Consider the following 13,382-nt stretch of genomic DNA (forward strand, 5'->3'; position numbering starts at 1 on the left):
AATGACCATTTATATTGCGTATATAAAAAGATACGCAATGTCAGTTAGCCATCTGGGAAATGCAATCAAAACTATAATGAGACATCACTTCATACTCACTAGGATGGTGACAATCAAAACGACAGACAATTAACAAGTGGTGGAAAGGATACGTAGAAATGAGAATCCTCATACACTGCTGGTGGGAATGTAAAATGGAATGGCTGCTTTTGTAAACAGTTTGGCAGTCCTCAAAATGTTAAACAAAGATACCATATGACTCAACAGTTCCACTACTGGCTATCTACCCAAGTGGAATGGAAACACATGTAGTCAATTGTACTCAAATGTTCATAGCTGCCTTGTTCCTAATAGCTCCAAAATGGATACAACTCAAAGGACTATGGCTGACTGGTGAATGAATGAATCAAGTGTGGAACATTCAGGCAGAGGAATATTACTCATCAATAAAAAAACAATGAAGTATCGATACATGCAACATGGATGAACCTTGAAAACATTATGCTAAGTGAAAGAAATTAGTCACAAAGACTACACATTCTATGATTCTATTTATATGAAATGTCTAGAAGGGACAACCTGATACAGATAAAAGTTGACTTAGTGGTTGCCAGGGGCTAGCACAGAAAAGTGGATGGGAAGTGACAACTAATTGGTATGGAGTTCTTCTCAGGATGATGAAAATGCTCTAAAATTAGGCTGTAGTGATGGCTGTATAACTGGGAATAAACTAAATGTGTGAACTGTACAGTATACAACTCATATGTCAATAAAGCTGACGAAGAATTAGTAGAATATATAACATGTGAACAGGTAGTTTAGAGAGAAAAAAACTAATTAATTAAACAGTAAATATCTGAAAGAGATAAATGAACGCTAAAATAAATATAAATGGTATTTCATATCCACTTGTCAAAAGGTAGACAGGACAAAAATACATGAACTAGCTAAATCTAGAAAAGATTTCAATCATGTGGAAAAGCTGTATTAATTCTGAGCAACTGAAATGAAGAAACCAATCATGCTCTGTCAACTGTCTTAAACAGCAACCACAGAAAACATACCACATGAGAAAAGGTTAAACTCTTAAGGACACTAATTTCCACTCTTATGCTTTTCCTCCTATATCCATTCTCCAGGGAATCTTCCTAACCTAAGGATCAAACCTAGGGCTCCTGCACTGCAGGCAGATTCTTTACCATTTGAGCCACCAGGGAAGCCTTTCCTATAGAACACAGTTCAGTTCAGTTCAGTAGCTCAGTCGTGTCCAACTCTTTGTGACCCCATGAATCGCAGCACGCCAGGTCTCCCTGTCCATCACCAACTCCCGGAGTTTATTCAAACTCATGTCCATCAAGTCAGTGAGGCCATCCAGTCATCTCATCCTCTGTCGTCCCCTTCTCCTCCTGGCCCCCCACTTCTCCTCCTGCCCCCAATCCCTCCCAGCATCAGGGTCTTTTCCAACGAGTCAACTCTTCGCATGAGGTGACCAAAGTATTGGAGTTTCAGCTTCAGCATCAGTCCTTCCAATGAACACTCAGGACTGATCTCCTTTAAGACGGACTGGTTGGATCTCCTTGCAGTCCAAGGGACTCTCAAGAGTCTTCTCCAACACCACAGTTCAAAAGCATCAATTTTTCGGCACTCAGCTCTCTTCACAGTCCAACTCTCTCATCCACCCATGACCACTAGAAAAATGATAGCCTTGACTAGACGGAACTTTGTTGGCAAAGTAATGTTTCTGCTTTTTGACTGTGGCTCAGATCATGAACTCCTTATTGCCAAATTCAGACTTAAATTGAAGAAAGTAGGGAAAACCACTAGACCATTCAGGTATGACCTAAATCAAATCCCTTATGATTATACAGTGGAAGTGAGAAATAGATTTAAGGGACCAGATCTGATAACAGTACCTGATGAACCATGGACAGAGGTTCGTGACACTGTACAGGAGACAGGGATCAAGACCATCCCCATGGAAAAGAAATGCAAAAAGGCAAAATGGTTGTCTGAGGAGGCCTTACAAATAGCTGTGAAAAGAAGAGAAGCTAAAAGCAAAGGAGGAAAGGAAAGATATTCCCATTTGAACGCAGAGTTTCAAAGAATACCAAGGAGAGATAAGTAAGCCCTCCTCAGCAATCCATGCAAAGAAACAGAGGAAAACAACAGAATGGAAAGACTAGAGATCTCTTCAAGAAAATTAGAGATACCAAGGGAACATTTCATGCAAAGATGGGTTCGAAAAAGGACAGAATCAGTATGGACCTAACATAAGCAGAAGATATTAAGAAGAGGTGGCAAGAATATGCAGAAGAACTGTACAAAAAAGATCTTCATGACCCAGATAATCACGATGGTGTGATCACTCACCTAGATAGAGCCAGACATCCTGGAATGTGAAGTCAAGTGGGCCTTAGAAAGCATCACTATGAACAAAGCTAGTGGAGATGATGGAATTCCAGTTGAGCTATTTCAAATCCTGAAAGATGATGCTGTGAAAGTGCCGCACTCAATATGCCAGCAAATTTGGAAAACTCAGCAGTGGCCACAGGACTGGAAAAGGTCAGTTTTCATTCCAATCCCAAAGAAAGGCAATGCCAAAGACTGTTCAAATTACCGCACAATTGCACTCATCTTACACACTAGTTAAGTAATGCTCAAAATTCCTATAGAACTACTTATACTCAATTTTTTACTAGCCATGTAATATTAAGGAAAAGTTATGCTGCAAGTTTGCTCCTTTCTTCCAAATAAGGTCATCACTTTGAGTGATATAATCTTGAAAAGAGGGCGGGGGGGAAAGGTAAAAAAGCAAGAATGTTCAGCTAAGTGATTATTTGATGGAAAAAGAGAAGTGAGACAGTACAATGACTTCTAAAGACTATGAACTTCGATGCCAGACCACACAGGTTCAAATCCCAACTCTACCACTGCTGGTTTTAACTCTTAAGCAAATTATTTAATGCTTTTGTGCCTAAGGTTACTCATCTCTAAGTCCTTATCTCAAAAGGTTATTCTCAGGTTTCAATGTCAATATATTTAAAATGTTTACAGCAATGCCTGGCATACATTAAGTAGTCAATAAATACTGGAAATATGAAATAGTTCTAGGGACAACAGCAGGGTTATAAAATAAGTTTTGCTATGTATAAAGATAAACAAGAATATGCAGCACCATTTGCCACATTTGACTACAGAGTGGTAGGTGGTTAAAGGAGACCAGAAGGCATAAATAAAAGTATACTATTAGTGATATCTGTATTTTGCTTTTGTATTATTAAATCAGAAAAAAGTCAAAGAAACAAAGTAAACAAAATAAAATATGCAAATATAACCTTATATAAAGATAATACACAAAAGAATTGTGATCTTTTCTGTAAATTAAGAAAAAGACTTTTACCTCCATTGAAAGTAACCTCTCCAAGGCAGTCTCTTGGTACTTTAGATGCACATCGTTTATGGCAGTTGAATTTACAATCTAAAATAAAATATTCATCTTATTAATTTATGTAAAAAGTCAGGCAGTATCAGATATGGTTAAAGACTTTCTTTACTCACACATATAGTATTATTAAATAATGATGATGAAATAATAAATATTTCCTCTATAAGAACTCAGGTCTTGGATTAAAGGTCTGGTTTCATATTCTGATACCACCTCTTAATAGTTGGTTAATCCCTCAGCGCTCAGTTTCTTTATCTGTAAAATGAAGTCTATACCACTTGTATAAAACTTTGCCAAAATGTTGCTGCAGATCCATGCTTCCCTCCCTTACGTCACATTCTTCTTTCCACATCCCCCTTAAACAGTTTCTCAGGCTGATTAAATTCCTTTCCAACATATGTCAGTCAGTTACTTTCAATTCCTAATTATTAGGACCTGGTTCTTATGCAGAAAAGAAATTGCAATGCTACAACCACTTATTAGGAATTAGTAAGAGCTTTCCCAGACAACCGTGTAAGAAAGGACTGAGCTTCTCACGCACGAGGTCCCTCACCTGTAGTATAAAATGGCTCAGCCTGCAAGAACCTCGGAGCTGACTGCACTGCAGATGAGTGTCAGTCAGGTCCAAGCTGTTCAATACTACTGTGTAACTCATGGTTCTCCAACTGTGGTCACCAGGCCCGGAGCATCAGCATCTTTTGAGATGCACGATCTTGGTAGGGCCCCACCCCTAATCTACTATGTCAGCAGCTCAGGGAGTGAGGTTGAGAAACAGGTACTTTAATGACTTCTTCAGTTAACATTAAAACTGAAACCACTGCTATAACTACTCTCTATCACCACCTTGAAAATAATTCTACCAACAATAAATGGGTAAAAATAATTTCAAGTCCTGACTTAGAATAATTTTGTAACGCCTATAATTAAAGAAAACTCTTGGTATCATGCCAGTAGAATACAGAAAGGTCATTATAAGAAAAAGCTCTATGAAATTAATAATTTGGTGGATGAGAAAACCTGCATTATGTAATAACGTCTTCAAAAAGGTGAGGCCCTAGGAAAATTCATGTGACACTAATATTAACACTTGCATACATTTAAATATTTGTTTTTTATCTCATGAGGTTTGCAAATTGTGAAAACAACAAGGTTTCCCTTTCCCTCTGAAATGTAAAGCCAAGCTTACCATCCGTATGCAGCAAGTATGTAGTTCTAATGACAGTCATTTACACTTCTCTATATTCCTGCCCATGTTTTTTATTAATTTATTTGTGTTTTCTTTTATCCTATATATGCTTATATAAGCTGCCCTGAAATTTTAATATAACAAAGTGGAAAACAGATGAATGAATAAATTAATTGCTCTTAGAATTGTATATTTTTTCTCAAATGATCCTGCGTAACTGTTTTAACTATTTTTTTTCCTTAGCTTAACATGTGAATGAAAATGTCTATTTTACTTCTGAAGTAAAAATACAAGGGTTACTGAATTAAATTATGACTTTTTGATACTTTCTGAACCAATATAAGCATAAAACATTATTCTTTTAAAGCTCTAAGAAGTTAAACTACTAAGCCAGTCATATAGTTAACTGATTTTATTCAAAACTCACTAATCTACATACATATTTTATTTATTCATTCTTTTAAAAAGTACTGTGCTTTTTTGCATGCAGTTTTAGGATGTTTCTGTTCTACTCAGCAGAACGGCATATTTACTACCTTCACTAAGATTATCTGCTAGCTAGAATTTGTACATCTGTTCTTAATGTTCTTTCCCAAAACATTCTTTAGTGGCTGCTTGCCAATACACTTCAGTGTTGATATTTAAAGTATTAATTTATATATTAACTCATATTCAAAAGTAAGCTGTAGAAATAAAATTTCAACATTTAATTAAGCTTGCCTGATGGTTATTAAATATTGGCAACAAATGTACAATGTATTCTCTATTTGATATTCTCCTATGTAGCCATATATTGCTAAGAAAAGTTTTCTTATATACTTAAAAATTAAATTTACACATAAATTATTTAATTCAACACTGTCAACAGGACTTACTGTCACAAAGATCTCAATTTCAATGGTTCACCTACATAAAACTAGGTAATTCAATTCCACAAATACTTTTACATAAAAAGTATGGTATCAAGAAGTAATGATAATTACAATAATCACATGAAAAATAAGTACATAAGATTATAGACAGATTTACTTATATCTTATCTTGGCTTAATGCCTAATAACAGATTTAAACTCTCTATTTTGGTTTTCACATAATTGTGCAGCACTGTTGAGAAGATGTGAGACAAAAAGATAAAAGCATCTTTTAAAAGCATTAAAACATTACATAACTACAGGAAACCATTACTCTATTAAAAACCTAGTTCATTAGAGATGTTTTTGGAATTCTATGATAATGTTTTAGGTTAGTAGCCAAATATAGATGGTCCCCATTATAATTCCAGTGGCTTCTACTACTTCTGCCTGCTTCAGTGTGATTGTTTAGAATGACAATTTTGGTACAGCTCTCACAGCCACATAATGAAAGCAACAATAAAACTCTTCTAACATGTTGATGTGTGTGTGTATGAATACTTAATGGAAAGTTCAGTTCAGTCGTGTCTGGCTCTTTGCGACCCCATGGACTGCAGCACACCAGGCCTCCTGTCCAACACCAACTCCCAGAGCTTGCTCACTCATGTCCACTGAGTTGGTGATTCCATTTAATGGAAAGAGGAGGGCATTATTTTATATTTTGGGTAGTGTCTCTGGCTCTGGAATCACAAAGACATAAGCTCAAATATTAGCTTACCTGCTCACTAATGGTTCCATATTGACAACTGTTAAGCAGCCACATCTCACGGATTCAAATTCTAGTTTTTCTGTTTACACTCTAATTTTTCTTTAGCATAGCTCCTGGTACAGAATACACATGTTGCAGATACCAGTCATCGTCAATAGATACACATATATGCGTATTTTTTTTTTAACTATGAGACCAATTTATTTGCTTAAGCCTTGTGAAGTAAAAAGTATTTTGTTATAATTGCTAACAAAAACAAATATGAATTTTACTTCAGAAAATCATGCAATCCTACCTTTACACTGCATTCCCTGGCGAAAGAGGCCTTTCAGTAACCGCTTGCAGTACTGACATATCGTGGGACGGGTGTATGAGTGAACAGCAAACGTGTGTGGGACTTTCACCCTGCACATGACCATCTTTTCCATCCAGATTGGGCGACCACTCCAAGAAGGAATTCTCTTACTAGGTTCTTGGTGAACATGTGACTAAAACATAAGTAATTTCCATAGTGTAAGTCAATATTAAAAACAAAGTATTCAGATCAGGGTTTGACCACAGAAGTCATTTATTTCAAACACTAAAGCCACAAATAAAAAAATGTGGATCTCAGCAGTTTCCCTTGGAAGCTTAACTTACCAACCCTCGAATAAGGAAAGTGTAGAATTTTTTTGCTATTATTTATGCAAGGTATTTTCATCCTCACAGACATGTATCCATTGATTAACTATTATTTGCCAGGCACATATGACATTTCACAAATAAAAAACAAAACCTTAAAATGAGTTTATAACATGTTCAAATTCCTTACCAAGAAATTAATCACAGGAAAATTAAGTAAATTCAGAAGGGTTAGTGCTGCTCATGTTGAGCTACTGAACACAACGTCTGAAAATATTTTAAAACAAGTCTTGGTTTTTTAAATCTGTTTTAGTAAATACTAAAGTATGTAAAAATCTTTCATTAATAATGGCAGATGCAAATTAAAACAACTTTACCCTTAGTAATAATGCTTTAAGAAGTTCCTTGATATTTTAAGTATATTCCAGTTATTTGGTTTTTTCCCTCTCAGGTGAGCAAAAAGGAAAATTAAAGAAGGTGTTGGTTAAAATTTTTTGTGTCGTTTGAGGGATAAACGGACTTTTAAACTATGACCCTTTTTATGTATACAAAGGAAACAATCAATTTAATTCCAGGTCAGATCAATATAGCTCATCACATTCATTCAACATTCATTGACTGTCCTATACTATGTATTGGAAATATGAAAATGAACACAGTCCATATTCTCAAGGACAAAACCCAAATACCTAACTGCCATCTAGATGCACCGCAGATCTTGCTGGAGCTGCCTGCATCCTTCACTGCCAGGACTGCCGTCTGTAACTAGTACTGTGGGTAACTCAGAATGGAGTCACTGTACACTGATACATGTTCAACCAACAGAAGCCAAAAGAAATCAAAAGACAGAGAAGTGTACAGGAGAAATGAGAGGAGAAGAAAATAAAGGGCTTTTTTTCCTGAAGGAAGTAGGAGGAAGGAAAAAAGAAAAGGACTGACCACTGGAGGAAACACTACAAAAACAACACAAATACAGCCCCCGCGGGATAGTTTTTCAATAATGTGTAGCCAGAAACGTTCTAAAGCAAATTACGAAGCAGTTAAAGAAAAGTACAAAAAGAATGTTAAAACCCAAACCAAACTTGCAGACTTCAGCTCTCTATGGTGTCCTGCTCTAGTCTGGCCCACCCCTCCTCCACGTACAGAGCACCGTCAGCAAAAGGAACACTGAAGTGATTCCTCAGAGCTGATAAAGCAGCCAGCAGGAACTAGAAACGGATGCCTTCAGCTTTTGCTTATCCCTGGGCCCCTAGTCTAGTGGTGTCTCAACACTGTGTTTCTCTTGCTTCTGCTTCAACCACTTAGTCTGTGTCTCAAGCTTAAAACATACACATGGAAAGACTGACCTGAGTTATACCTGGGTCTTCTACTTAGCAGTGCAGTGATTCTTAACCTTTTCCCCATCTGAACACCCTTATGCAATCTAACCAGTAATAGTGGTTTACCATCTACTGAGTGAAGAAGGCAAGAAAGGCACAACAGACTTAATCAGCATTTGGAGGATGGAGAATGCTGGCAGAATTGCCTGGAGCACTTGGCTAAAATGGGACCAGTGAGAGTAAGCAGAATGGAGTGGAAGCTCTTTTCTTACCTTGCTTTAATGGCCCTCTTTACAAATTACTTCTTAACTTAAACTCTTTCTTTCTTATTGACGTGTAGCCAGAAATTTTCTGAAAGTAATCTAATTATTTCCACAATGTGTGTTTAAACTAATTTTGGCTGAATTGCTCATAAAAACTTCATAACAATACTGCCAACTCTCAGTCACATAAAATAATAAAGGCAATACAAAAAATTTAAAGGGGGCGATTCCCCGATTATATATATTTAACTTTGGAAGATTATTCAGTGAAAGAAATATTTTTAATGTGCACACTTAAGAATCAAGAATTTCTTTCTACCTTGATTCTGTACTGTTCCTGTAGAAATTTTCCCAAATGGGGAACGCCCCAGTGGTCCAGTGCTTAGGACTTTATGCTTTCACAGCCAAGGATGCGGGTTTGATTCCTGGTCAGGGAACTAAGATTCTACAAGTCATGCAGTGGGGCAGGAAAAAAAAAATTTTGTCCCTAATGCACTGAGATGAACACTAATCTTTCTCGTCTCCAAACAGCCATCACTCAATATTGGTTTCTCTAAACGTGGTGGTTCCATTTTAACCAAATTCAATGAACAGTCTGTTTTCTTCTGCCTCTCCACCTCTTTACCTGATTCCCTTTACGATGATTTCAGACACTGACAGAAACTGCCTCCTTACATGACAACCCCAGGGTCAGATTCAAAGGCTTCTATTCCAAACTGGCCTTCTATCATGTCAGTAGTCAGTGAAGTTTATTATTTTGACTCCTTAGAAATTTTTCTTCCTCATGCTTTATCTGTGAAATCAAGACAATAGCTCCGTGCCTGCCAGGACTGTGGTGAGGATTACACAAGAAGAGAAGTAAAGCATCCCAGCATGAAGACTGGCACCGGACAAGTTACAAGGCTCTTCCTGCACAGCCGCTGACAGCGAGCTCTCTAAACCCGGTTCAGACTCAGGGTGCTCCCAGCTCTTCACTATCTCCTTCACCCCTTTACACTGTTCTCTTTTACCACTCTTCCTTCCCTCTGATCTTCCTCCATGAGCTCTCAGCTCTTCTTACTGTATGTACCTTCATTTTTGAGACTGTATTCTTTACTACAGTTTCTACTTGTTCTAAAACACTCTGTACAATCTATCCAATTCAAACATACCACTCTCCTTATACTTCTCTAAAGAATTTTCATCCTCCGGGTAAAATAAAAATGAATAAATTAAAACTGAATACCTTATTCATCTGCTCGGTCCTGTCATTTCCTAATCTTATAATACTCAGTGGGTATGGCTGACAAACCAGTACTGTTTGCGGGGTTCTTAAGACAACATACATTCATCCTACAGTCCCCAATTCGAGCCAGGTTTCCCTGTGTAGCTTGTGTGTAAAAGGCATTAATCTTTCCCTAAGCTTTCGCATGTGTTTATAGTAACTCCTCCTTCTCAGTTCTAATGCTACAGCGCTCATCTTATACTTTAAAAATGTCATACTAGGGCTATGCAATATGGAAACGTGAGATTTTTGTGAAAGAATTTCAGAAGCTTCTATTTTAGATCCTCAATTTAGCGAAATCTTGTGATGAAGCTGTTAAGACAACAGTCCAATGGCTTGATTTTGCCATTAATATACAGAAGGCCAAAGAGGTTACAGAAATAACTAAATTAAGACTGTAATCTACAGATGGAAATCATTTAAAGTAGTACCAAATAAGTAAGGCAGTTATTTCTTTATTCTCCAATCTACTACATTTACCCTTGAGGTGTACAATATAAGAGGAAAAATCATGGATTTACACATAAGCAGATCTGGGTTGAATTCTAATATTGCTTACTGATTTGTTCTGTGACTTCAGTCAAGTCACTTGATGATTCTGAGTGCCAGCTATCTCACGGTATACAGACCTCACTGGAATACTGTAAAGAGCAGTGATGTCACTCAAACACTCATTCATTTATGACTGAGTGCCCACTAAGGTACAAGGTACGGAGCTGGGCGCGGTGGGGCAAAGAAAGACATGAGCACTGTCTTCTCTAAAAAGATAAACTCCTTGAGGACAATCTAATATACAAAGGCTGTGATACTACGGTACAATGCTATACACACCATCAAGGAGGGTTGAAAAGTGGTATGGCATTCAGAAAAATAACTTCTAGGTAAACGGGAATCTAGGTCTAGAAAAAGCACATTGGAAAAAAAAAAGAAAAAGCACATAGGATAGATATCAACAAGAGCAAATGTGGGGAGGGGAGGGTGGGGAGAAAGGATGTGTTCAGGGAACGCTGAATACTACAGATTGTCGGAAACGCAGAATATACAGAGGTTTCCTTGAAAGAAGTGATCTAATTGGTTGTTGACTATTAAGCTGTAGTGAAGTGTGGAGAGCAGGAGTCAGGATACTGATCAGGAGACTGATCTTGTGGTTCAAGTGATAAGGTGATCTCAAAGTAACAACATGCAATTCATTGCTACTGGTAAGCCCTGTCTACAGTGATACATTTTAAGTTTCTGAAGTGTAGGAATGCTACTGTTCTTTAGTATATAACTTATGATTTAGGATGAAACATAAAGAGTAAGTAGAAATATAAAGAGTAAGTGGTAAGAATGCCCTCTATTATCTTAAGAGTACATACCTCTTCAGTGGGAAGGGCTACATAATCAGTCTGCAGGGGTCTTGGAACTGAGAGGCCAGGTCCTGGCAGGGATACATTTGAGAGACGTCTCTTTCTTACACCACTACAGTTATTTGGAATCTTGAAGGCACATCGTTTATGATAATTTAATCCACAGCCTAAATATATTTTAAAAGGTTAAAAAAAAGTTTTTTAACTTAACCATCTAAGTGCATACATTAAAAAAACAACCGGGGCTTCTTTTCTCTGGCAGCAGTAGCTATCCTAATGAAGAACCCAGATAACAAGCTAAGAAGAATAGGAAATGTGTAGAAAGGTTTATTTAGAAAGGTTAGGTTAGCTAAAGCAGTGGTTTCTTCAAGTGTGCTCCCCAAGGCAGCACTCAAGAATTTGTTAGAAATCTAATAAATTATTGGGCTTCACCTCAGACCTACTGAATCAGAAACTTTGGAGATGGGGCCTTACAAAGTAATGTTTCAGCAAGTCTTCAAGGTGATTCTGATACACAGTAAAGTTTGAGAACCACTGGCTTAAGTAACTTCAGCAAACTGTGGACTATGACATGTGAAAATTACATGCAATTCAGATTTCAGTGCTCATAAATAATTTTATTGGAACACAGCACTCTCACAGTTTATCACCTGCCCATGGCTATTTTCATGCTACAATGGCAAAGTTAAGCCACTGTAACTGAGACCACATGGCCAGCAAAACTTAAAATCCTAGCATGCACCCTCTGGTCCTTTAGAGAACAAGTTTACTGACTAATCAGATGTGCACCTACATCCTACCCCCCTGGCAATTCTAACACAGAACCACCACATTGCTCTGCTTCTAAACCTCGGGTACTACCTAGTCACTGACCAATGATCTTATTTTTTCATTGATGATTAAAGAACGCAAATGTGAAAACTTATTTCAAATTATCAAAAATTTAGAACACATACCTTCACATTTTAGTCCCTGGCGTACCAATCCCCAAAGCATCTCACCACAGTAATCACAGAAAGTAGGTGCCTTGTAAGAATGCACATAGAGAGTATGCGGACGAATCTGGAAGTCTTCTACTGTGGCCAAAGCTTTAAAAATAAGGGAAATATTCAAATAAACCCTATACTTGCAGTTGTGATAAGATTAAGAACATCGACCATAGTCACTTATGTCAAAGCATACAGAATTTTTCTTTTTCTGAAACTTTCATCTTTCATCGATAAAAAATTATTTTAAGACTTTAATATCATGGCTTTTGAACTTTATTTTAGGAAACTGACCAACTTAAAATAACTTGATCTCTGAAAGTATGTATTTTGACCTCCAAAAGCATTTTCTTGGAGTTAGATTGCAAATAACTGTCAGATTTATTTTAGCTAATTAAAAACTATTTAACGTATAATGTACTGGGAAGTAGAACACTAAATTTAAAAAAAGTATAGAACTTAACATTAACTTATAGCAATGTTTCTGGGAGAAATGCACTCAGTCCTAAATTAGGATCCCAGGATACCTCTGTCTGTCCTCCACAGTCCCAGTGTATAGGAAAAAGACTCTTCTCCCCTCTGTGTGTAACTCAACAAAGCAGATGCATCCATCATCAGACATCCTTTCAACATCACCTGCAAGTCACTAAGGATATTCCTGTGGGCTGACGTAGGCTCCAGAGCAAAGAAGGAATAAATATGAGCATGACCACCAGGGAAGACAGGGAGTAGAGCCCCTCTACAATGAAAAGGAAGACAAGGACTGGGATGTGTTCAGAATTTGGGGTTGTAGTGGAGAAGATAAACAGTAAGGATTAGAGACTAACAAGGAAAGGTGGTGATCAGAAAGAATCTCAAGACTACAAAGATGAAACTGCGAAGAGGGGAAAAAATGGTGGCAGGATGCTGGACTCTTGGCCTGGCCTTTCTTCCTTTCCTTCTCTCCCATCTCTTTACTTCTTTTTTCCATCCCTCTACATCTCTCCCTCCCTCTTTCCTTTGCTGCCAAACAGAAGTTCTACAGGCCTACTATACACATTCTTTATCCCTTGACACTTCTCACTAGCTATCCTGCCCACCTGCTGTTGGATGAGGTAAGAAATAGCAGGGGCTAAGGAACAATGGATGGCAAGAATGGGTGAGAGGGGAAAGGAGAGAATAAGAAAATGTCCACGAAGAAAAAGAAGAGAAGGAGCATTGTTTAAGTCATGGAATCAACCAATATTGCAATTTCCTCTTCCACATCTTTATTATTTCTTTCTTTTTTTTCCTTCTGATTTTCTTCTCCAAATGGTCACAGAAATGGGAAAAGGAAACAGAATTTCAGTG

At 37.4% G+C, this 13,382-nt stretch overlaps 1 protein-coding gene across 2 annotated transcripts in view; it reads right to left on the minus strand.

Moving 5' to 3' along the window:
* The window catches only part of PRKD3 (protein kinase D3), an 86,016-nt gene that overhangs the window by 32,055 nt on the left and 40,579 nt on the right, over positions 1-13,382 (minus strand). For both annotated transcript variants that reach the window (XM_043468328.1, XM_043468329.1), the window contains exons 4-7: positions 12,024-12,155; positions 11,077-11,234; positions 6,547-6,739; positions 3,401-3,478 (exon numbers count right to left, since the gene is read on the minus strand). In XM_043468328.1, coding sequence (XP_043324263.1) covers positions 3,401-3,478; positions 6,547-6,739; positions 11,077-11,234; positions 12,024-12,155 — 561 coding nt within the window. The remainder of the gene's footprint in view (positions 1-3,400; positions 3,479-6,546; positions 6,740-11,076; positions 11,235-12,023; positions 12,156-13,382) is intronic.

Source organism: Cervus canadensis, chromosome 5, assembly GCF_019320065.1.
Source record: "Cervus canadensis isolate Bull #8, Minnesota chromosome 5, ASM1932006v1, whole genome shotgun sequence".
NCBI classification, from domain to species: domain Eukaryota; kingdom Metazoa; phylum Chordata; class Mammalia; order Artiodactyla; family Cervidae; genus Cervus; species Cervus canadensis.